Below are 27,569 nucleotides of genomic sequence, written 5' to 3' on the forward strand. Positions count from 1 at the left end.
GCAGAAACAGAAATTAGGGAAGCAATCCCGTCTACCATCACATCCAAAGAATAAAATAGCTAGGAGTAAACCTACCTAAAGAGACAAAATAACTGTACTCTGAAAACTCTAAGACACTGATGAAAGAAATCAAAGATGACACAAACAGAAAGACATACCATATTCGTGGATTGGAAGAGTTAATATTATCAAAAGGACTATACTACCTAAGGCAATCTACAGATTCAATGCAATCCCTATCAAATTACTAGGGACATTTTTCACAGAACTCGAACAAAATATTTTAAAGTTTGTTTGGAAGCACAAAAGACCCAGAAGAGCCAAAGACATCCTGAGAAAGAAAAATGAAGCTGGAGAAATCAGGCTCCCGGACTTCAGACCATACTACAAAGCAACAATCATCAAAACCGTATGGTACTGGCACAAAGACCGAAATATGGATCAGTGGAACAGGATAGAAAGCCCAGAATTCAACCCATACACCTACAACCAACTCATCTATGACAAAGGTGGCAAAACTATACAATGGAGAAAGGACAGCTCGTTCAATAAGTGGTGCTGGGAAAACTGGACAGCCACATGGAAAAGAATGAAATCAGAACACTCTCTAACACCATACACAAAAATAAACTCCAAATGGATTAAAGACCTAGATAGAAGACCAGACACTATAAAACTCTTGGAGGAAAACATAGGCCAAACACTCGCCGACATAAACCACAGCAACATCTTCTCAGATCCACCTCTTACAGCAATGACAGTAAAAACAAAAATAAACGAATGGGGCTTAATCAAACTTAAAAGTTTCTGCACAGCAAAGGAAACCCTAAACAAAACGAAAAGACAACCCACAGAAAGGGGGAAAATCTTTGCAAGTGAATCCACTGACAAGGGATTCATCTCCAAAATTTATAAACACCTTCTGCAGCTCCATACCAAAAAAACAAACAACCCCATCAAAAAATGGGCAGAAGATCTAAACAGACAGTTCTCCAAAGAAGACATACAGATGGCCAAGAAACACATGAAAAGATGTTCGACATCACTCATCATTAGAGAGATGCCAATCAAAACCACGATGAGGTACCACCTTACACCAGCCAGAATGGCCATCATCCAAAAGTCTACAAACAGTAAGTGCTGAAGAGGGTGTGGAGAAAAAGAAACCCTATTACACTGTTGGTGGGATTGTAAATTGGTGCAACCACTGTGGAAAACAGTATGGAGATGCCTCAGAAAAACTAAACATAGAACTCCCATTTGATCCAGAAATCCCACTCCTGGGCATCTATCCAGAGAAAACCACGACTCGCAAAGACACATGTACTCCAATGTTCATTGCAGCACTCTTTGCAATAGCCAAGACATGGAAACAACCTAAATGTCCATCGACAGAGGAGTGGATCAAGAAGATGTGGTACATGCACACAATGGAATATGACTCAGCCATTAAAATGAACGAAATACCAGCATTTTTAGCAACATGGATGGACCTAGAAATTATCATGCTAAGTGAAGTCAGCCATACAATGAGACACCAACATCAAATGTGTTCACTGACATGTGGAATCTGAAAAAAGGACAGACTGAACTTCTTTGCAGAACAGATGCTGACTCACAGACTTTGAAAAACTTATGGTCTCCGGAGGACACAGTTTGGGGGGTGGGGGGGTGTGCTTGGGCTGTGGGATGGAAATCCTGTGAAAGTGGATTGTGACGATCATTATACAACTATAGATGTGATAAATTCATTTGAGTAATAAAAAAAATCAGCAATGTTCTAACTTCTATCTTCATTAGATTTTAAATCTTGTTATATCTACTTCTGATGCATCTGAAGCCTAATATGTAATCCTATCCAATACTATTATCTTGTTTTCCACCCTTCTTTCCGCGAGGTAACTAAAATTCTAAATTCTACTACTTATGTGAATATTTTTATATTTTCACTACATGTGTATCACTAAATTGTACATTATTATTCACGTGTTTAAACTATATGTAAGTGGTACCAAACTGTTTGTATCATTTTCCACCTTTCTCATTGAGTGTAGTTTTTCATTTTCCATTCAAAGTAAAAATTACTCAGTAATTCTAACTGCCATGTGATATTTTACTGCATGAATATACCACATTTTCTTAGTTCTTCTGGTCATATACATTTAGACTATTTCTCATTATCAGCTACTGCGAAATAACTGCAATGAACACTCAGAGTTTTATTTTTCTAGAATGTTACCTATTTAATCTCTTTTTATTTTCTAGTATAAAGTTATTCTTATGATTTGTAAAATATCACACTAAACATATTTTATATTCTTATCAAAAAGCTCTAATATCTGTGGTTCTTGACAATCTAATCATACATGTTTGTATTGTGTGTTAACATTGTCAGGATGACTGCTAACTTATCTTATTGCTAACTTTTTCTAATACTAACTGCTTCTTTGGGCACTCTATAACTTTCTAATTGTCATTTTACTTCCAGTGTAGCCACAATATGTGAGAATACTTGGTAGCCTGGGTTGACGTCATACAACTCCACAGTGAAGTTGCATCTGCTTCTGTTAGGTGCTCCAAGGGATCACCAACTCAGAATTACTTTTGAGGTTAGTCTTTCAGCTTGAGATTTTTACACTATGTAAATAATGTAAATTCAAATCATAAACTATGTGAGGTAAAGTCCATGATTATGAATCCAAGGAAACTATTACCAAAACCCACAGCCCAGGGTGACACAGATAAGCTTCCTTATCATTTCCCTGGATTGAAGGGCAAAATTTTTTGTATCCTATTCTTCTATGGAGTATGTATCCTTTAAAGAGATTCAGCTTTAATCTGGCTTCTAGGAACTGTCCACCTTAGAGGGCTCAAGGCCTTGTATCATATTCCTCTGTAGGTAAAAACCAAAGCTGCTGCTACTCTCAAGACAAGCCTATCCCTAGGGTTTTCACAGCATGCTTTTTTTTTTCCTGACACACCCACAGCATGTGAAAGTTCCCAAGGCAAGGATCAAACCCCCACTACAGTGGCAATCTGAGCCACAATGCCAGATCCTTAACCTGCTGTACCACAAGAGAACTCCCCATAGTATACCTTCTTGAACTTACTGTTTAGGTTATCAGTTCCTTCTTTTGGTCTGGGTCCTGGTGATTTCTATTTCTTTTACAGAATTCATTATGCATTTTTATTTAAACCACAATAAACTACTACCTAAATGTGGCACATATTTGCAAGATTCCATGCCTTATATTACATTATCCCCCTCTTTTCTTGTTAAACTTCTATTCATATTTTACTATCCTTCAAGAGTCAACAAAATTTTCATCTTAGGAAAAAGCCTTCGTGAGAGAGTGAGCCTTGGCTGTTGGGGGAACTGGAGTGGCAATCAGTTCCCTGTACTAATATAAATCTTTACCTGAGAAAAGGGAATCACTGTGCCTAGACTGTCTGAATACCTGTTTCCTTTCTGGGAGTCTGGAATTTGGTAAGAGAGAGGCAGACACTGCCTATGTCACTAGGCCCCAACAAAAACCTTGGGTACTTAGTCTCCAATGAGCTTCTCTCGTAGATGACACTTCACATGTGTTGTCATTAACTTGTTGCTGTAGAAATTAGTACACACTAATTTCCCACCAACAAGTGACTCCACTGGGAAAGGACTTTTGGAAGGTTATGCCTGGTTTCCTCTGGACTCTAATCCATATGTCCCTTTTCCCACTGCTGATTTTGTTTTCTATCTTTCATTGTATTAAACCACAGTCCCGAATATGACTATATGAGTCCTATGTATCACCAAACTGGGGGGTGGCTTTGGAGACTACGAAAACATAGCTTATCAAGCATATGTTTCCTAAAATTCCTTTCTACAATTAGTCAACTGGCAAATAATCAGTGCTTTTGGGAATTTTGCAGTTCCAGAGAGAGCACACTACTTCAGCAATGGTTACCCAAATTTAATCATGTTAATTTATATATAATGAAACTGTCAGCAATAGAAAAAAGCTGGCAGAAAATCAGTATAAATGTGGCAGCTAGTTAAGAAGTCTCAAAGCTTATGACAGGTGATGATATCTGTGCAAATAAAACAGATTCATTCTAGTTTTAATCCTATTAGATATAATCACAATACTTAAGAGTAATCTCTAAAAAAATAAAAAGTGACCCAGAAAAATGTGGCCTACTCCAGTTAATAAATATGATGAATACATAATAAAAACTACAAAGAGATATTTCACGCTGAATATTCTTATTTCATCAACATGGATTTATCATTCCTTCTGTTATAACTTTGTACTGTATATGCATACATGGCAAGTAGCAGTAAATTAATAAATCAAAGCCACTCGCCACTCTTAAATATATACTGTGGATATCAATAAAAGTGATTACAAGGTAAGGCACAAAAGAAATACAAATAGAAAGTACCACTTTCACCCCTAATTTCTTGACACATTCCAAATATATATTTAACTACCATTTTTGTAGCAAGAAACATTGTAGCTTTAAAAATAAAGGTAGCATATCATTAAAATATGTGAATATGAAGTAGTAGCAGTAAACCCCATCAGTACATTTTTCACCAAGTTTCTAGAGCAGAGCCTGGCAAACAGTTAAGAATAAATATTTGTTCAAAAAGTAAATGTAGTATATTAGTGCTAATTATTATGTTCCTAACAACACATACAAGGATTTTATCATAAAATATATATCCATACAATAAAATCTATGCATTTTTAGTTGTAATTAACATATTATATTAGCTTCAGGTGTAAAACAGTGATTAGATATTTCTACACATTATGAAATGATAACCACAATAAGACTAGGTACTATCTTTTTTTATCTGCCACAAAAAGCTGTTACTATATTGCTGACTATATTCCTAATGTATACATTAAATTCCTCTGACTTCTTAATTTTAAAGCTAGAAGTCTGTACCTCTTAATCCCTTTCAACTATTTTATCCATCCCCTCCCAAGATGCATCCCCTCAGGCAACAACCAGTTTGCTATATATCTATGAGTCTGTTCTATTTAGTTTTGTTTGTTCACTTGCTTTGTTTTTTAGAGTCCACATAAAAATTTAAACATTTTTCTTTGTCTGACTTATTTCACTTAGCAAAATACCCATCTATGTTGCCAAAAGAGATATTTCATTCTTTTATGGCTGAGTAGTATTCCACTGCACATGCACAGGCATGCACACATACACACCATCTATTTTATCCATTCATCTACCAATGGACACTTATGTTGCTTCCATATTTCCATATTTGTCTATTATAATGCTACAATGAACATGGAGGTATACATATTTTTTTGAATTAGTGTTTCTTTGTATTCTTAAGATAAATACCCAGAAATAGAAGTGCTGGACCATGTAGTACTTTCTACTTTTGTTTTTTGTTTTTTGGTGTTTTTAGGGCCACACATATGGCATGTGGAGGTTCCCAGGCTAGGGGTCCAATCGGTGCTGTAGCTGCTGGTCTACACCAGAGCCACAGCAACACAAGATCCAAGCCACATCTGTGACCTACACCACAGCTCACAGCAACGGTGGATCCTTAACCCACTGAGCGAGGCCAGGGATCGAACCTGAGCCCTCATGGATGCTAGTGAGATTAGTTTCTACTGAGCCATGATGGAAACTCCGTAGTACTTCTAGGTTTTGAAGAACCTCCATGTTTTCCATAACAGCAGCATTAATTTATATATCTACCAACACTGCACAACAGTTATCTTTTCTCTACATCCTAAACAACATTTGCTGTTTCTTGCTTTTGGATAATAGCTATTCTGACAGTTTTAAGGTGGTATCTCATTGTGCTATTCATTTGCATTCTGCTGATGATTAATGATGTTGAGGACCTCTTCATGGGCCTCTTGACCACCCCTATTTCTTCTTTGGAAAAATGTCTATTTAGATCGTCTGCCCAGTTGTTAATCAGGTTGATTTCTTTTATATTCAGCTGTATGATTATTCATATATTTTGGATATAAACCCTTTGTGGGATATATGGTATGCAAATATCTTCACCCATTCAGTAGGTTGCCCTACAATCTGGGAGATGGTTTCCTCTACTGTGCAAAATCTTTTTACTTCGATGTAGTACACTTGTTTAATTTTAGTTTTGCTACCCTTGTCTAAGGAAAACAGATCCAGATAGATAGATTAGATAGATAGTAACAGACATATAATAATAGCTTATCTATAATTAAATATTATCAAATGTATATTACATTATTTTTATTATTATATATTATCAAAGAGCATACTGCCCATGTTTTCTTCTGGGAATTTTAAAGTTTAAGGTCTTCTGACATCAACTGTACAAATGTTTTCTCAGGTCAGTCTCTCAAAGCAACAGAAATAAAAGCAAAAATAAACCAATGGGACCTCATCAAACTGACAAGCTTTTGCACAGCAAAGGAAACCATTAAAAAAACAAAAAGACAACTTAGAGAATGGGAGAAAATAGTTTCAAATGATGCAACTGACACGGGCTTAATATCTAAAATATACAAACAAACAACTTAATACAACTCAACAGCAAAAAAGCCAACAACCAAATGGAAAAATGGACAAAAGACCTGAAGAGACTGTTCTCCAAAGAAGATACACAGATGGTCAACAAACACATGAAAAAATGCTCAGCATCCCTGATTATAAGAGAAATGCAAATCAAAACTACGATGAGATACCACCTCACTCCAGTCAGAATGGCCATCATTAATAAGTCCACAAATAACAAGTGCTGGAGGGGGTGTGGAGAAAAGGGAACCCTCCTGCACTGCTGGTGGGAATGTAAGCTGGTACAACCACTATGGAGAAAAGTATGGAGATACCTTAGATATCTACATGTAGAACTGCCATATGACCCAGCAATCCCACTCTTGGGCATATATGTGGACAGAACTTTCCTTGAAAAAGACACATGCACCGACGTGTTCATTGCAGCTCTATTCACAACAGCCAAGACATGGAAACAACTTAAATGTCCATGGACAGATGAATGGATTAAGATGGTATGGTATATATAAACAGGGGAATACTACTCAGCCATATTAAAGAATCAAATAATGCCCTTTGCAGCAACATGGATGGAACTAGAGACTCTCATCCTAAGTGAAGTAAGTCAGAAAGAGAAAGACAAATACCATATGATATCACTTGTACCTGGAATCTAATATGCGGCACAGATGAACCTTTCTATAGAAAAGAAAATCATGGACATGGAGGACAGACTTGTGGTTGCCAAGCGGGAGGGGGAGGGAGAGGGATGGATTGGGAATTTGGGGTTAATAGATGCAAACTATTGCCTTTGGAATGGATAAGCAATGAGATCCTGCTGTATAGCACTGGGAACTATGTTTGGTCACTTTCGATGGAGCATGATAATGTGAAAAAAGAATGTATATATGTATGTGTGACTGGGAGAAAAAAGAATGTATACATGTATGTGTGACTGAGTCACCTTGCTGTACAATATAAAATTGACAGAACACTGTAAACCAGCTATAATGGAAAAAATAAAAAATTATTTTAAAATGAAAGGAAAATAACAATAATAATAATAGTGTGACAAGAAAAGCAAAAAAAAATGTACATGCCTTAGTTAAAAAAACATTATTACTAAAAAATGCTAACCTTCACCTCCCTGAAGCAAGTCATAATGTTTTTGCTGGTGGAGGGTCTCACCTCCATATTTTTTTTTTGTCTTTTTGTTGTTGTTGTTGCTATTTCTTGGGCCGCTCCTGCGGCATATGGAGGTTTCCAGGCTAGGGGTCTAATCGGAGCTGCAGCCACCAGCCTACGCCAGAGCCACAGCAACGCGGGATCCGAGCCGCGTCTGCAACCTACACCACAGCTCACGGCAACGCCGGATCGTTAACCCACTGAGCAAGGGCAGGGACCGAACCCACAACCTCATGGTTCCTAGTCGGATTCGTTAACCACTGCGCCACGACGGGAACTCCCCTCGCCTCCATATTGATGACTGCTGACTGATCAGGATAGTAATTGCTAAAGTTTGGGATAGCCACGGCAATTTCTTAAAATGAGACAACAATGAAATTTACTGCACTGATAATGGCTCTTCCTTTCAGGGACAATCTCTCCATACCATGTAATGCTGTGTGACAGCATTTTACTCACAGCAGAAGTTTCCAAATTGGCCTCACTTCTCTCAAACCCTACCATGGATTTATCAAGTAAGTTGAGTAGTGTTCTAAAATCCTCTGTTGAAATTTCCACAACCTTCACAGAATCTTCACTGGGAGCAGATTCCATGTCATCCATAAGAAGCAACCCCTCATCCATTACAGTTTTATTATGAGATTGCAGCACCTTGGTCACATCTTCAGGCTCTGCTTCCAATTCTAATTCTTTTGCTATTTCAAGCACATTAGCAGTGACTTCCTCCAGTAAAGACTTGAACCCTCGAAGTCATACTTGGGGGTTGGAAACAAATTATTCCCAACTCCTATTATTGTTCTTAATAGTACCTAGAATGGTGAATCCTTTCCAGGAGGTTTTCAATTGACTCTGCCCAGAAACACCAGAGCAAATACTATCTATGGCACCTATAACCTTACAAAATGTACTTCTTAAATAATAACACTTGAGACTCAAAATAACTCCTGGATCCATGGGCTTCAGAATGGATACTGCATCAGTGGGCTTGAAAATACCATTAACCTCATTTTACATTTCTATCAGAGCTCTTGGGTAACCAAGTGCACTGTCAATGAGTAGTAATATTTTTAAAGGAATCTTTTTGTTCTCACCTTTAGGTCTCAATGGTGAGCTTAAAATACTGAGTAAACCATGTTGTGAACAGATGCACTATCATCCAGGCTTTGTTCCATTTATAGAGCATAGGTAGAGTAGATTTAACACAATTCTTAAGGGGCCCTAGGATTTTCAGAGTGGCAAATGAACACTGGCTTCAACTTAAAGTCACCAGCTTTATCAGCCCCTAACAAGAGAGTGAGCCTGTCTCCAAAGCTTTGAGGGTAGGCATCGACTTCTCCTCTCTATCTATGAAAGCCCTAGATGGCATCTTCTTCCAACAGAAAGCTGATTTGTCTACATTGAAAACCTACTGTTTAATGTAACCACCCTTATGAATTATCTTAGCTAGATCTCCCAGATAACTTGCTGTAGCTTCTAGATCACCACTTACTGCTTCAGCTTGCACTTTTTTGTTATGAAGATGGCTTCTTTTCCTTAAACTTCATGAACAAACTTCTGTTGGTTTCAAACTTTTCCTCTGAAGCTTCCTTACCTCATTCAGCTTTCACAGAATTGAGGAGAGTTAGGACCTTGCTCTGAGTGAGGCTTTGGCTTATAAGGGAATGTTGTGGCTGGTTTGATCTTCTATCCAGATCTTTCTACAAATCAGCAATAAGACTGTTTCACTTTCTTATTATTTGTGTGTTCACCAGAATAAGGCTTTTAATTTCCTTCAAGAACTTTTCCTTTGAATTTACAACATGGCTAATTGGCGCAAGAGGCCTAGTTTTGGCCTAACTTGCCTTTTAATATGTCCTCCTCACTAATCTTAATCATTTCTAGCTTTCAATTTAAAAAGAGAGACAAAAGAGTCTTCCTTTCACTTGAACATTTAGATGCCACTGCAGGGTTATTAACTGGCCTGAATTCAATGCTGTTGAGTGTTATGGAATAAGGAGGCCCAAGGAGAGGTAGAATGACAGGGGAACAGCCAATCGATGGATCAGTCAGATCCTGTACAGCACAACATTTATAGATTAATTTGCCAGACTTACATGAGTACAGTTTCTGACTCCATAAAAAAGGTACGATAGCAACATCAAAGATCACCGATCACAAGCCACAATAACAGACATAATAGTAACAAAAAAGTGTGAAGTATTTTGAGAGTTACCAAAATGTGACACAGAAACGAGGTGCACAAACGCTACTGGAAAAACGGTGCCGGAGTTCCCGTCATGGCTCAGTGGTTAAAGAATCCGACTAGGAACCATGAGGTTGCGGGTTCGGTCCCTGCCCTTGCTCAGTGGGTTAAGGATCTGGCGTTGCCGTGAGCTGTGTGTAGGTCGAACATTCAGCTCAGGTCTGGCATTGCTGTGGCTCTGGCATAGGCCAGCGGTTACAGCTCCGATTAGACCCCTAGCCTGGGAACCTCCATATGCCATGAGTGCAGCCCTAGAAAAGACCAAAAAAAAAAAAAAGGAGTTCCCGTCGTGGCGCAGTGGTTAACGAATCCGACTAGGAACCATGAGGTTGTGGGTTCGGTCCCTGCCCTTGCTCAGTGGGTTAACGATCCGGCGTTGCCGTGAGCTGTGGTGTAGGTTGCAGACGCGGCTCGGATCCCACGTTGCTGTGGCTCTGGCGTACGCCAGTGGCTACAGCTCCGATTCAACCCCTAGCCTGGGAATCTCCATATGCTGCGGGAGCGGCCCAAGAAATAGCAACAACAACAACAACAACAACAGACAAAAGGCAAAAGACAAAAAAAAAAAAGAAATAAAGAAAAACAAATGGTGCTAAGAGACTCGCTCAATGCAGGGATGCCACAAACCTTCTATTTGTAAAAAAAAAAAAAAAAAAAAAGTATCTGCAAAGTGCAATAAAACAAAGTATGCTTGTGCTGAAATAATAATTAATCAAACATTTTAAGTAGTTTATATACAGTCATTTCCTCATCACAAAACTGTCCAAATAAAATACTAAACTAAAATGCAAAAATGTGGATGCAGTAAGGTAAACTTAAATGACTTACTGAACATGCTGCTTCTCAAAAAGTTCAGAAAGCTATGGCAAAAGAATTAACCATCAACTCTTTGAAGTGAAAGTGAAATATGCAGTGAAAATCATAGCTCAATTACAGGCATCTACTTATTTTATATCCATTTCAATTTATAGGTGCAACATTTTGGTCCTTTAATACTTCCCATTCATGTTTTCTTAATTTATTATAAGAAAGTGATTTTTTTTTTAGTTACACAGTATAGGTATACATGTTCATACGCTATCATCTACTCAGCCTTAAATACAGTTAATCTAAATCTAAAGAACAAAAACATATTTTTATCATCTACTTGTTCCAGAAAATGCTTCTGATAAAATACATGTACATAGCTGCAAAAATTTTTTAAAAATAGGAGTTGTCTCGTGGTGCAATGGGTTAAGGATTTGGCATTACTAATGAAGTGCTTTGGGTCACTGCTGTGGCACAGGTTTGATCCCTGGCCCAGGAACTTCCACATGCTGTTAGTGCAGCCAAAAAAATTTTTTAAATACATCCATATATGAATGACTTCTATTTGACTGCACAGAGCTAAAATGAAATGCACTAAAGAGGTAGGTAAAGTTTATCATTTGGAACCCACAGTCTTCCCTGCATACTTTTAAGTTCATAACATGTAGCCCAGACCTACTCTCTCCGCATCAGTTCTTTCCAAATATGCAAAGCAGTAATAGTTATAGTAGGACACCAGGAAAATTGGAAGAAGCTACTCATTTCTAGAGGTGACAAGCTGACTTGGACCCCATCTCTACTTCCAAGTGATGAAGGGATCATACCTCATCATACTTTTATGTAAACCATTTAGAGCATAGGATGAGACATGCTGACTAGTCTACTCTCTCTTTTCTCTTAGCCATAAGTTATGAGAAAAATTTTGAGAAGAATATTTTAAGACAATCATTCAAGGAACACATAAACTTTAAGCTATTTATTTCTAATTATAAGATGAAAGACTAAGGAGAATTTAAATGGAAACTGCAAATCAGGAGAGCAGGAGTGGAGGTAACAGGAGCTTCTCATTACCTTAAACTTATTCCTTTACTACTCTAAGAAAAGTATATTTTAAATCTAGTTGGAAAGTGAACATTGATAATCAATTGCCTTTATGGAGTAACTGGAGAGAAAAACAAGAAAGGAAATTGTATAGATTAATTTTTTGTTGTTGTTCCTTTCTTTTTACGGCCACACCTACAGGATATGGAAGCTGCCAGACTAGGGGGTCAAATCAGAGCTGCAGCCGTAGGCCTATGCCACAGCCACAGCAACATGGGATCTGAGCTGCATCTTTGACTTACACCACAGCTTTAGGCAACAACAGATCCTTAACCCACTGAGTGAGACCAGGGATTGAACCCACATCCTCATGGATACCAATAGGGTTCCTGAAACCACTGAGTCACAAGGAGAACTCCTACAGATTAACTTTTACTACTCCCCTGATTTCTTAAAGAATTAAGCCAGGGTTTGTGGTTAGGCAGCCATCTGCCTATTCCAAGGAGGTAGTGAAAAGAAAAATATTTATCAAGGAATCACCAAATCTGTTCAGCTGCAGGCCTGAGACCAGCTAAACTTGTCTGTGCACAGGATCATTCACCTAGGTGGCACCCACATCTCCTTTCTCTTCACACTTGGTCTACTGCTTTGCTTTATGATTCCCAAATGCCAAATACTTAGTAGTATTTACACTGCTTTGTTTTTAGATATTTGATATTTCAAATATGCAGATATCTGTTGCCAGCAATGGAGTTCCTCAACACTCAGTCAGGCTGCAATAGGAGGATATGGAGACTGAACACTAATCCTTCAAATGTAGATAATTAAGTTACCTAACACATGGAGTGAAAATACTACAGAGTTTGGGTTCATATATGTAAATAAATGTTAGTTTTTCTTTTTTACTTCTTCTTCTTCAATACCAGAGAGAGTATAATGGCTTGCTTGTAATTAAACTTTCATCAAATATTTGTTGTTTTTATATGCATCTGATTACCCTAAATGCTTACCAAATGAGGAAAGATATCCACAACCCCCTTTCTTTTGGCCACCATATGCAGTGACTTGATGGGGGATGTCAGTTCCCAGATCATGGACTGAATCCAAGCTGTGGTGGTGAAAGCACCAAGTCCTAACCATTAGCCCACCAGGAAACTTCCAGGAAAGATACTCCTTTCAGCAAACTAGTGAGGATAATTAATAAATGAAAACAAGCACTGATATTAAACTAACATGGTATTTTCTAATTCAATGTTCCATGATAAAGGCAACATTTATTAGACTCACTTTCTTCCAGCTTTAAAGAAACTGAGGGATTGTTTCCTGTTTCATCCACATTTCCTTCACCACCTCCTCGGGATCTTGAATTCCAGACTTTAATCACTTCAACATCATTGTCACTACCACTTCCACTTGAGCTACTATCTTTTTTTCCCCTTTTCCCCTTTGTTTTCTTCTTTCTAAAAAAGAACAAATTCAAACTATTAGGAACACACTCAAAAGATACAAGTACCAATTTTTAGAGGAAAATCAGCAAGCAGGGATTTTAAACTAGTCAACACAGAAGAAAAAGTATTCAATTTACTTTGTATAATCATCAGAGCTTAAACTCATGGAGGTTTCATCAGAATCGGAAGCTATAAATTCATCCATACTGTCCTCATCAAAATAACCCTGGAGGAAAAAAGAGATGAATATTTTAATGGCTTATTTCAACTTGTACTGGAAATCATAACATTTATTTCATTTAATGATAAATTAATTATTATGAGATAAGGAAGAACTAAGGAACTATTATAGATTAGAAAAAATAAAGGAGACATCATAGGTATAACTACTAGATGTAATGTGAAGTCTTGAATTGAATCATGGAAAAGAAAAGGGATGTAAGGATGAAAATTGATGAAATTACATTAACATCTACTGTTTAGAGTACTGGCCCAATGTTACTTTCTTAGTTTTGATCATTTACTATGTTCATGCAAGATGTTAAGATTAGCATTTAATACTCCTTTCAGAATCACAATGCATTTAAATATATAGAAATAAACTAGAAATAGTTCAAATTATTGTAACATAAAGAAAAAGAAAATTTGAATATACAGTAAGTCTACACATATCAACCTTTTCCCTAAAGTTATTCTGCTTCCAACAGATAGCTTTCCTCAATGCTAATTTGATTTACCTTATTTTCTTTGCTAATGTAGTCTAACTGCAAACACCAAGGATGAGTCCAGATTCTACTTAACATCTGAAAGTCTTGGAAAAGTTTTGCACCTGCCTTTCCTCTTCCACCTTCACTGCTATTACCTACACCTGATCAAAAGAAAAAAATAGTTAATGTTAAGACATAAGAATTCTCTAATTTGGGAGTTCCCGTCATGGCTCAGTGGTTAACGAATCCGACTAGGAACCATGAGGTTGCGGGTTCGATCCGTGGCCTTGCTCAGTGGGTTAAGGATCCGGCATTGCCATGAGCTGTGGTGTAGGTTGCAGACGCGGCTTGGATCCCATGTTGCTGTGGCTCTGTTGCAGCCTTGCGGCTACAGCTCTGATTCGAACCCTAGCCTGGGAACCTCCATATGCAGAGGGAGCGGCCCTAGAAAAGGGAAAAAGACAAATAAATAAATAAACAAATAAAATAAAATGAAATAAAAAGAATTCTCTAATTTGGAGTTCCCATTGGCTCAGCATTAACGAATCCCATTACTATCCATGAGGACATGGGTTCGATCCCTGGCCTCACTCAGTGGATTAAGGATCTCAGTGGCATTGTCATGAGCTGTGGTGCAGGTGGCAGCAGAAGTGGCTAGGATCCCACATTGCTGTGGCTGTGGTGTAGGCCGGCAGCTACAGCTCCGATTCAACACGTAGTCTAGGAACTTACATATGCCACAGTTCTAAATTAGAGGTTTAACTTTATCTGTGCCTCAGACTTCTTTGGCTATGTAGAGAACCTTATAAACCCTCCTTCTTAGAATATTTTGAAACATATAAACAGGATTACAAAAGAAACCCATTACATAAAAATCATCAAAATGTTAAAAATTTTGTGATATAGTGATATGCATACTTTACTAACACATTAAATAAAAAATATAGCAATAAGTTTAATAATTACTTGAAATTTTGAAGTATTGATAAGGGGATATAATTTTGAGATATCAATAACAACAATAATACATAGAATATTTCTGATTTCTATTTGTAACAAAGTCAGTTATTGCTACTACTACTACTACAGTTTGTTGCCTAAATTAATAATTGAGAAAACGCTATATATTTGTTAGAGGTTAATGAAAATATGAATTTTTTTCTTATTCAGGTTCACATACTCTCATAGATTCTATCCATGGACCACGTATTACAAACTCCTATTTAGATAAAGCCACTCTCTGTATACAGTACTTGAGCAACTCTTTCCAATTATTCTTACACCAAAACAAGGTACTTCTAAAAATTAGGTTTTCATGTTGATAAAGTTAGATTTTGTTTGCACAGAGTAATTTCAACAAAATTATAATTTTTTCTGTGAAAGTGAAATGAACGCACATTCCATTAATGACAAAATTATCAAGGAGGTAAAATGCAACAAAAAAAAAGCTGATTAAAGAAAAAAACAGCATTTAAACAGAAACATTTTTCTCTCCAGTTTTAAAAAGAAGTAAATTCACTGATAATTAAGTCATGTCTCCATGAGGGACACGATTATACTCAGTAATGATATGAAATATTTTTTATGATGGTTTTTCTTTTTTTCCATTATAGCTGGTTTACAGTGTTCTGTCAATTTTCTACTATACAGCAAGGTGACCTAGTCACACATAAATGTATACAATCTTTTTTCTCACATTATCATGCTCTATCATAAGTGACTAGACATAGCTCCCAGTGCTACACAGCAGGATCTCATTGCTTATCCATTCCAAAGGCAATAGTTTGCATCTATTAACCCCAAATTCCCAATCCATCCCACTCCCTCCCCCTCCCGCTTGGCAACCACAAGTCTGTCCTCCATATCCATGATTTTCTTTTCTGTGGAAAGGTTCATTTGTGCCCTATGTTAGATTCCAGGTACAAGTGATATCATATGGTATTTGTCTTTCTCTTTCTGACTTACTTCACTCAGGATGAGAGTCTCTAGTTCCATCCATGTTGCTTCAAATGGCAAGATTTTGTTCTTTTTTATGGCTGAGTAGTATTCCACTGGGTATATATTCATCTTTCTTTATTACTCAATGAATTTTATTACATTTATAGTTGTACAACGATCATCACAACCAAATTTTATAGCAATTTCATCCCAAACCCTCGATGCATCGCCCTACCCCCCCAAACTTGTCTCATTTGGAAACCGTAAGTTTTTCAAACTCTGTGAGTTAGCATCTGTTCTGCAAAGAAGTTCACTGTGTCCTTTTTCAGATTCCACATGTCAGTAAAAGCATTTGATGTTGGTGTCTCATTGTATGGCTGACTTCACTTAGCATGATAATTTCTAGGTCTATCCATGTTGCTGCAAATGCCATTATTTCTTTCCTTTTAATGGCTAAGTAATATTCCACTGTGTAGTAGTACCACATCTGCTTGATCCACTCCTCTGTTGGTGGGCATTTAGGTTGTTTCCATGTCTTGGTTACTGAAAATAGTGCTGCAGTGAACACTGGAGTACATGTGTCTTTTCGAGTCATGGCTTTCTCTGGATAGATGCCCAGGTGTGGGATTGCTGGATCAAATGTTAATTCTATGTTTAGTTTTCTGAGGAATCTTCGTGCTGTTTTCCACAGTGGTTGCAACAGTTTACATTCACACCAACAGTGTAATGAGGTTCCCTTTTCTCCATACCCTCTCCAGAACTTATTGTTTGTAGAATTTTTGATGATGGCCATTCTGGCTGGTGTAAGGTGGTACCTCAGAGTGGTTTTGATTTGCATTTCCCTAATAATTAGTGATGCTGAACATATTTTCATGTGTTTTTTGGCCATCTGTATGTCTTCTTTGGAGAACTGTCTGTTTAGATCCTCTGCCCATTTTTTGATGGGGTTGTTTGTTTTCTTGGTATTGAGCTGCAGAAGGTGTATACCATATCTTCTTAATCCATTTATCTGTCGATGGACATTTACGTTGTTTCCATGTCTTAGCTACTGTGAACAGTGCTGCAAGGAACATGTGGATGCACGTGTCTTTTTCAAGGAAAGTTCTGGCTGGATATATGCCCCAAGAGTGGGATTGCTGGGTCATATGGTAGTTCTATGTCTACTTTTCTAAGGTACCTCCATACTGTTTTCCACAGTAGTTGTACCAATTTACATTCCCACCAACAGTGCAGAGGGTTCCCTTTTCTCCACACCCTCTCCAGCAGTTGTTATTTGTGGACTTAATAATGATGGCCATTCTGACAGGTGTGAGGTGGTACGATATGAAATATGAACAAAAATGTATTAAAAGGTGGTACCAATTACTTTGCCTGATAAGTGGTAGTTCCTCTGTGTATAATGGAAATCATTGCTATGATAACAAGGCATCTAATATTTAGATATACAACTGTTCATATAAGTCCCTAATACTTCTCTTAGTTATGCAGGGACAGTAGTGATGTTTCATTACTAATTTTAGTTATTTGTGTCTGCTCTATTGATTACTTTGTAAGTACAGCTAAAGAGTTATCAATTATGTTGATCACTTCAAAGAACCACCTTTTGGTTTCAATTATTTTCTGCACTGTTTTCCTTTTCTTCTGTATATTTATTTCTGATTAGTCTTCATTACCTCTTTCTTTCTATTTGTTTTGTGTTCAGTTTGTTTGCTTCTTTCTTTCTCTCTCTCTCCCTTTCTTACTTTTTTTGCCACCCCATGGGTACATGGAATTCTCAAGCCAGGGATCAGATCTGAGCCACAAGTGCAACCTAGGCTGCAGCTGTGGCAACCTGGATCCTTTAATTCAGTGCCATGCTGGGAATCATACCTGCGTTCTTGGTACTGTAGAGACACCACCAATCCCCCAGAGCCACAGTGGAAGCTCCTTATTTTAGGTTCTTAAGGTAGAAAGAGTATAAATTTTTTTAAATAAATATTTTTCTTTTCCTTTTATTTATTTATTTTTTTGTCTTTTTGTATTTTCTAGGGCCGCACTTGCAGCATATGGAAGTTCCCAGGCTACGGGTTGAATTGGAGCTGTTGCCACCAGCCTACGCCACAGCCACAGCAACATTGGACCAAGCTGCACCTGCGACCTACACCACAGCTCACGGCAACACCAGATCCTTAACCCACTGAGCGAGGCCAGGGATCAAACCAGCTACCTCATTGTTCCTAGTTGGATTCATTAACAACAGGAACTCCTAGAGTATAAATTTTTATCTTTCCTCCTTTTTATTATAGGCATTTACAGTTATAAACTTCCCTCTAGGCATCAATTTACTTGCATCCCATATTTTAGTATCTGATTTTTGTGTTTGGTTCATCTCTAAATATTTTCTAATTTCCTTTATGAGTTCTTCTTTTGACTCACTGGTTATTTACACACTATTTGTGGATTTTCTCACTTTAATCAATTATTGGTTTGTAATTTCCTTCTAATGTGGTTAAAGAAAATATTTTGTGGATTTTATGCTTTTATAGTAATTGAAGCTTGTTTTATGCTCTAAAATATGGTCTCTCATGGAGAATGTTCCATGTTTACTCAAGAGGAATGTGTATTCTACTCCTGTTGGAAGGAGTGTTCTACAGATGTCTGTTAGGTCTAGCTTATTTATTTATAAGTATTTTTCAAGTCTTCTATTTCCTTATCGATCTCCTGCTTAGGTGTTCTATCTAGTATTTAAAGGCTTATGAGTTTTTTTAATTAATATGAAAGAATTAGAGATTTTTTAAAAAGGTAAGCTAACCTTAACTACCATTTTATTCTCCAAGAAAGGATGATTAAAAAGTCAATTTTTGTTTAGGGGGTGGGGGAACTCACATCATAAACATCTTCTCTTATAGAAAATTTTCTTTTCTTTTTTTTTTTTTTGGTCTTTTTTGCTATTTCTTGGGCTGCTCCCACGGCATATGGAGGTTCCCAGGCTAGGAGTCTAATCGGAGCTGCAGCCTCCGGCCTACGCCAGAGCCACAGCAACGCACGATCCAAGCCGCATCTGCAACATACACCACAGCTCACGGCAATGCCGGATCGTCAACCCACTGAGCAAGGGCAGGGACCGAACCCGCAACCTCATGGTTCCTCGTCGGATTCATTAACCACTGCGCCACGTACGGGAACTCCAGAAAATTTTCTTAAGACTTTTAGGCCTAACTGTCTAGGGTAGAAACAGGAAAGAAATTGTTAAAAGCAAAAAACCCTGAAGTTTCCTCTACCTACACTACTGATTTATTTTATAGCTGAAATTCCTCATGAAGAATAGGAACCACGTCAAATGGACATGCTAGTAAATGGACCAAACATTCACAGAAAAATGTTCTCTATACAAAAGAGCAATTACAATTACAACTGAATCATTCCATATTTAAAAAAATGTTTTGACTCCAAAGGGCATTATTTGGAAATACAAGCACAAAAAAGGGCAGGTAAATACATAATGAACTAAGCATGACAATCTGATACTGAACCTCATTTACACCTATGGTTTCTATATGAAGTGATATCATGGAGAATGTGGTAAACTGAACAGTGATCCCCCAAAATATATCCACATCCTAATCCCAGGCACCCATGAATGTTATTGTACATGGCAAAAGGGACTTTGCAGATTCAATCAAAATAAAGACTCTAGGAGTTCCCGTCGTGGCGCAGTGGTTAACGAATCCGACTAGGAACCATGAGGTTGCGGGTTCAATCCCTGCCCTTGCTCAGTGGGTTGACGATCCGGCATTGCCGTGAGCTGTTGTGTAGGTTGCAGACGCGGCTCAGATCGCGTGTTGCTGTGGCTCTGGTGTAAGCCAACGGCTACAGCTCCGATTAGACCCCTAGCCTGGGAACCTCCATATGGCACAGAAGCGGCCCAAAGAAATAGCAAAAAGACAAAAAAAAAAAAAAGATAGACTCTAAAACAAAGATGATCCTACAACATCTGGATGGACCCAGTGCAACTACAATGGTCCCTATAAAAGGGACTCAGAAGTAAGAATAAGAAAAGGCCATTTAATGATGTAAGCAGGGATTGGAATGAAGCACTCTGAAGATGGAAGGCAGCTACCAGAAGCTGAATAAGGCAAGGAAACATTTTTACGCCATAAAGTATCCAGAAGGAACCAAACCTGCTGATTTTAGCTACAGTAAACCTTATCTTGGTACTCAGACCCCTAGAACCATAAGATAATAAATTTCTGTTATCCCAAGCCAAAAACATGGGGTTTTTTTAACAGCAGCAACAGGAAACAAGTACAATATCCTAAGGAAATACTTATCATACCTGGTGCACATCAGAATCACCTGGACAGTATGTTAGAGTTACCAATTCCTTGGATTCCATTCCTAGAATTTCTGATACCCTAGATTTGTGATATGGCACAGAAATCTAAACTTTCTAAGAAGCTTCTCATGTAACTGTTGTGCTATAAACCAGTTGCTGGGGAAAACTCACTGCCTGAATTAATTTCCTAGGGTTTCCGTAATAAATCACCAAAAACCCAAAAATCTTAAGACAACAGAAATGTATTCCATCATGGCTCAAGGTATCAGAAGTCTGAAATGAGTCCTACTGAGCCAAAATCAAAGTTGCCACAAGACCATGTTCTGCATAGAAGCTCCAGGAAGGAATTTAATCCTTGCCTCTTCCAGCCTCTAGTGGCTGCCTACATTCCAGGACTTGTAGTCACTTCATTCCAATATGCCTCTTTGGTAATGCTGACTCCTCTTCTGTGTTCATCAAATCTTCCTCTGTTTCTTGCCTATAAATATACTTGCAGTTGGAATTAGAACTCACATGGACAATCTAGGAAAAACTTCTCTTCACAAGACTCTTAGTTTTCACGTGGACAATCTAGGAAAAACTTCTCTTCATAAGACTCTTAGTTTAATCACACCTGCAAAAATACCTTTTTCGTACAAGGTACCATTTATAGGTACCAAGAACAAAGATCTGACAACTCCAGGGGGCCACTATTTAGCCTAACAATTGCCTTAATGCCTTTGAAGTTCTGTAGGGATGAGGACAGCAGAGCTAAAGCAAACTTTACAAAAACATATATATCTGGAAACATATGTTTTTATATTTAAATCTCCTTTGATTCTTTTTTTTCGCTTTTTAGGGCTCCACCTGTGGCATATGGAAGATCCCAGACTAGGAGTTGAATCAGAACTACAGCTGCCAGCCTACAACAAAGCCAGTGCAAAGCAGGATCCAAGCAGTATCTGCGACCTACACCACAGCTCACAGGAATGCCAGATCCTTAACCCACTGAGCAAGGCCAGGGATCGAACCCGCATCCTCATGGATACTAGTTGAACTCATTTCCACTAAGCCACGACAAGAACTGCCTCCTCTTTGATTCTTTACAAATTACAATTACGCTATTTTTTTTTTTTTTTGCCTTTTTGCCTTTTTCTAGGGCCGCTCCCGTACCATATGGAAGTTACCAGGCTAGGGGTCCAATTGGAGCTGTAGCCACCAGCCTACGCCAGAGCCACATCAATGCAGGAATCGAGCTGCCTCTGCAACCTACACCACAGCTCACGGCAACGCCGGATCCCTAATGCACTGAGAAAGGCCAGGGACCGAACCCACAACCTCATGGTTCCTAGTCGGATTCGTTAACCACTGAGACACCACGGGAACGACAATTACGCTATTTTTTAAAAGAGTTTCACTAGAGTGCTCTGATGCTTCATGAGGCTATGATAAGCAGAGAAGTGGGGATGATCATACTAATGTAATATGGGCTGCAGTTTAACAAATTTTATAAGTTTCCCAAAGTCCCGAAAATTATTTCAAAGAGATTTCCGGGTAAATGATGAAAAAGTGCTGATATAGAGAAACATGGGGGTGGACTGGCCAAAAGGAATTTGGAAAAAACTTCGGGGATTTCCACACATATTATCATATATATCAAAAAATCATTATTACACTATCTCAGAAATCTGGTATTCTATCCTCTAATGCTCCTTAACAGTTAAATGTTAGGAACTGAGACTTTTGAGCATAACCAAGACTCAAAATTAAGCCTGAAAACCGAAACCATAACACACCTAACAGATGAATCATATATATACTAAACAATAAGTAAAAAAAGAGGATTAAGAGAAGGCAAAATGGCGGAAAAGTAGGGGGACATGTTCTCTCTCTCCCACAAACACAACAACAACAACAAAAAACACATCTACAGGTTAAACAACTCGCAAAGAACAGCAATTAATCGATGGCAGAAGAACCTAAACTCCACTAATGGCAAGAATCTCGTGAAATAACTGGGTAGAACAAGAGAAAAGAGGAGAGTGAGAGAAGAGGAATCGGGGCTGGACGGGGGCTGGACCGCAACCCCCCTACAAGAGCCCCACAGCCCAAAAACACCAGAGCAAGCTCTGCCCAGTCGAGTGAAATCGGCTTCCATTGCAGTGTGGACCTCCCAGTCCTGTCTGCCCTCAGGAAGTCCTCCTTTCCTTCAGAGAGACGCTGTCAGCCACACCCACCCTCTGGAAAAGCCATGCTGCCTCAAAGAAGACTGACCAACAACGCCAGCCCTTGGGAAACATTCCACAGCAGGTCCAAGGCAAACTCTGCCTGGACATGGGGAGTACAACTCCACCAGGAAAAAGAAAAGAACAAGCAAGATGAAGAAGCTAGGAAGCCACCCCCAGTTAAACCAACAGGAGAATTCACCTAAAGCAGTCAACAATGAAACAGACCTCTGCAGTCTGACAGACTTGGAGTTCAAAAGGGAAATAGTGAAAATACTGAAGGAATTAAGAGAAGATATGAACAGTAATGCAGACACCCTCAGAAAGGAACTATAAAATATAAGGAGGAGCCAAGAAAAATTAGAAAATTCATTGGCAGAGATACAAACTGAACTAAGGGCAGTAAAAACAAGAATGAATAATGCAGAACAATGAATTAGTGATGTGGAAGATAGAATAAAGGAAATCACCCAAACAGGACAGCAGACAGAAAACCAAATGAAAAAACATGAAAGCAATATAAGGGACCTATGGGATAATATAAAGCAGGCCAATCTACAGGTAATAGGAATTCCAGAAGGAGTAGAAAAAGATAAGGGGATGGAAAATATATTTAAAGAAATTATCACTGGAAACTTCCCATATTTAAAGGATACTGAGTTCAAGATACAGGAAGCACAGAGGGCCCCAAACAAGTTGAACCCAAATACACCCACACCAAGAAACATTATAATAAAAATGGCAAAAGTTAGTGATAAAGAGAGGATCCTAAAGGCAGCAAGAGAAAAGGAGAATTTTACCTATAAGGGAACCCCCATAAGGTTATCAGCTGATTTTTCTACAGAAACTCTACAGGCCAGGAGGGAATGGCAAGAGATATTTAAAGTGCTAAAAGGAAAAAATATGCAACCTAGAATATTCTATCCAGCAGAATATCATTTAAAATAGAAGGGGAAATAAATATTTTTTCCAACAAACAAAAGCTAAAAGAATACGGCAATACAAAACCCAGGCTAAAGGAAATATTGAAAGGGCTTCTCTAAACCAAAAAGAAAGGAAGGAAAGAAAGGGAGGAAAAAGAAAAAAAAAAAAAGAGAGAAAGAACTAGTATTGGGGAAACCACAGTCAGAGAGCAGTCACTCAAATAAGGCAGCATACACATTTAATCATGAACATGTTTCAAACAAAATAAAATTAAAAAGAAAAAAAGAGTCATCAAAATCATAAAATGTGGGCAAGGAAGAAAGGAAATAAATAGACCCTTTTTAAAAAAAAATTTATTTTGTTTGTTCACTTCTCTTCTTAATTTTAGTATAGTGATTAAGTGTTTGAACCTACAGGACCATCAGGGTAAAACACACGATTATAGGAAGGGATTAGCATACTTAAAAAACAGGGCAACCACAAGCCAAAACCAAACACTGCATGCATAAAAAATGAAAAAAAAAATCAAGCAGAAAATAACCAGAGACCATCCAACCAAAAAAAGAAAGGAAGAATGGAGAACCACAGAATCAACTGGAACACGAGGTTCAAATGGCAATAAATAATCATCTATCAATTATCACCTTAAATGTCAATGGACTGAATGCTCCAATCAAAAGACACAGAGTGGATGAGTGCATAAAAATGCAAAAAGCTTCAATCTCCTGCCTACAAGAAACCCACCTTAGGACAAAGGACACATATAGATTGAAAGTGAAGGGGTGGGAAAAAATATTTCATGCCAATAGACATGACAGGAAAGCAAGAGTTGAAATACTCATATCAGACACAATAGACTTTAAAACAAAAGACACAAAGAAAGACAAAGAAGGACACTATTTAATGATTAAGGGATCCATCCAAGAAGAGGATATTACTATCGTCAACATACATGCCCCAAATACAGGAGCACCCAGATACATACAACAAATATTAACAGACATAAAAGGAGAAACTGATGGGAATACAGTCATAGTAGGAGACTTTAATACCCCACTCACACCAATGGACAGAGCCTCTAGACAGAAAACCAATAAAGCAACAAAGATCCTAAATGAAACAATAGAAAAGTGAGACTTAATTCACATCTTCAGAACACCACATCCAAAAAAATCAGAATACACATTCTTCTCAAGTGCACATGGAACATTCTCAAGAATCAGCCACATATTAGGAAACAAAGCTAACCTCAACAAATTTAAGAGTATAGAAATTATTTCAAGTATCTTCTCTGACCACAATGCCATGAAACTAGAAATCAACCACGGGAAAAGAAATGAGAAAAAACTGACTACACGGAGACTAAACAACATGCTACTAAAAAACCAATGGGCCAATGAGGAAATCAAAAAAGAAATTAAAAACTACCTTGAGACAAATGATAATGAAGACACAACCGCTCAAAATCTATGGGATGCTGAAAAAGCAGTGCTCAGAGGGAAATTTATAGCGATACAAGCCTTTCTCAAAAAAGAAGAAAGATCCCAAATTGACAACTTAACCCTCCACCTAAACGAATTAGAAAAAGAAGAACAAAAAAGACCTAAAGTTGGCAGAAGGAAGGAAATAAAATATTCAAAAAGCAATAGAGAAAATTAATAAAACTAAGAGCTGGTTCTTTGAAAAGGTAAACAAAATTGACAAACCCCTGGCTAGACTCACTATGAAGACGAAAGAACCGAAATAAACAAAATAAGAAATGAAAAAGGAGAAAGCACAACAGATACTGCAGAAACACAAAAAACCATAAGAGAATACTATGAACAACTATATGCCAACACATTTGACAATCTGGAAGAAATGGACAATTTTCTAGAATCTTACAGCCTGCCAAAACTGAATCAAGCAGAAACAGACCAACTGAACAGACCGATCACTAGAAATGAAATTGAAAATGTCATAAAAACACGCCCTACAAATAAAAGTTCAGGACCAGATGGCTTCACAGGAGAATTCTACCAAACATATAAAGAGGATCTGGTGCCCACCCTCCTTAAACTTTTTCAAAAGGTTGAAGAAGAAGGAATACTCCCAAAGACATTCTATGATGCCACCATCACCCTCATTCCAAAACCAGACAAGGATACCACCAAAAAAGAAAACTATCAGCCAATATCTTTGATGAATATAGATGCAAAAATTCTCAACAAAATCTTAGCCAACTGAATCCAACAACATATCAAAAAGATCATACACCATGACCAGGTAGGGTTCATCCCAAGTTCACAAGGATGGTTCAACATATGAAAATCAATCAACGTCATATACCACATTAACAAAAGAAAAGCAAAAAACCACATGATCATCTCAATAGATGCAGAAAAAGCATTTGACAAAGTCCAACATCCTTTCATGATCAAGACCCTCACCAAAGTGGGTATACAGGGAACATTCCTTAACATGATCAAAGCCATTTGTGGCAAACCCACAGCTAATATGATACTTAAAGGAGAAAAACTGAAAGGCTTCTCACTCAAATCTGGAACAAGACAGGGATGCCCACTCTCACCACTGCTCTTCAACACAGTTTTAGAAGTCCCAGCCACAGCAATCAGACAAACAAAAGAAATAAAAGGCATCCAAATAGGAAGCAAAGAGATCAAACTGTCACTGTATGCAGATGACATGATACTATACATAGAAAACCCTAAGGACTCAACCCAAAAACTACTTGAACTGATTCATAAATTCAGCAAAGTAGCAGGATATAAGATTAACATTCAGAAGTCAGTCGCATTTCTGTATACCAGAAATGAAATATTAGAAAAAGAATAGAAAAATACAAGACCTTTTATAATTGCACCTCAAAAAATCAAATAGCTCAGAATACACCTGACCAAGGAGGTAAAGAACTTATATGCCGAGAACTATAAAACTTGAATCAAAGAAATTAAAGACGTAAAGAAATAGAACAATATTAGATGTTCATGGATTGGAAAAAATCAATATTGTAAAAATGGCCATGCTACCCAAAGCAATCTACAGATTCAATGCAATCCCTGTCAAATTACCCATGACATTTTTCAAAAAACTAAAACAAACAATCCAAAAATTTATGTGGAACCATAAAAGACCCAGAATTGCCAAAGCCATCCTGAGGAACAAAAACCAAGCAGGGGGCATCACTCTCCCAGACTTCAAGCAATATTACAAAGCCACAGTCATCGAAACAGTGTGGTACTGGGATCACAACAGACAGACCAATGAAACAGAAGAGAGAATCCGGAAATAAACCCTGACACCTAGGTCAATTAATCTTTGACAAGGGAGGCAAGAACATCAAATGGGAAAAAGACAGTCTTTTCAGCAAGTGGTTCTGGGAAAACTGTATAGCTGCATGCAAATCAATGAAACTGGAACTCACCCTCACACCATGCACAATAATAAACTCAAAATGGCTGAAAGACTTAAATATAAGACAAGACACCATCAAACTCCTAGAAGAAAACATAGGCAAAACACTCTCTAACATCAACATCATGAATATTTTCTCAGGTCCGTCTCCCAAAGCAACAGACATAAGAGCAAAAATAAACCAATGGGACCTAATCAAACTGAAAAGCTTTTGCACAGCAAAGGAAACCCAAAAGAAAACAAAAAGACAACTTACAGAATGGGAGAAAATAGTTTCAAATGATGCAACGGACAAGGGCTTAATCTCTAGAATTTATAAGCAACTTATACAACTCAACAGCAAAAAAGCCAACATCCCAATGGAAAAATGGGCAAAAGACCTGAAGAGACATTTCTCCAAAGAAGATATAGAGATGGCCAACAAACACATGAAAAAATGCTCAACGTCACTGATTATAAGAGAAATGCAAATCAAAACTACCATGAGATACCAACTTGCACCAGTCAGAATGGCCATCATTAATCAGTCCACAAATAACAAGTGCTGGAGGGGGTGTGGAGAAAAGGGAACCCTCCTGCACTGTTGGTGGGAGTGTAAACTGGTACAGCCACTATGGAGAACAGTTTGGAGATACCTTAGAAATCTATACATTGAACTTCCATATGACCCCACAATCCCACTCTTGGGCATATATTCGGAGAAAACTCTACTTAAAAGAGGCACATGCACCCGAGTGTTCATTGCAGCACTATTCACAACAGCCAAGACACAGAAACAACCCAAATGTCCATCAACAGATGATTGGATTCGGAAGATGTGGTATATATACA

At 37.9% G+C, this 27,569-nt stretch overlaps 1 protein-coding gene across 6 annotated transcripts in view; it reads right to left on the reverse strand.

The window, feature by feature from the left end:
* Positions 1-27,569, reverse strand: part of ATRX (ATRX chromatin remodeler) — a 293,130-nt gene that overhangs the window by 73,433 nt on the left and 192,128 nt on the right. For all 6 annotated transcript variants that reach the window (XM_047765775.1, XM_047765772.1, XM_047765770.1 and 3 more), the window contains 3 exons: positions 13,974-14,104; positions 13,374-13,462; positions 13,076-13,248 (listed from right to left, as the gene is read on the reverse strand). In XM_047765775.1, coding sequence (XP_047621731.1) covers positions 13,076-13,248; positions 13,374-13,462; positions 13,974-14,104 — 393 coding nt within the window. The remainder of the gene's footprint in view (positions 1-13,075; positions 13,249-13,373; positions 13,463-13,973; positions 14,105-27,569) is intronic.

This window comes from Phacochoerus africanus, chromosome X, assembly GCF_016906955.1.
Source record: "Phacochoerus africanus isolate WHEZ1 chromosome X, ROS_Pafr_v1, whole genome shotgun sequence".
Classification (NCBI taxonomy): domain Eukaryota; kingdom Metazoa; phylum Chordata; class Mammalia; order Artiodactyla; family Suidae; genus Phacochoerus; species Phacochoerus africanus.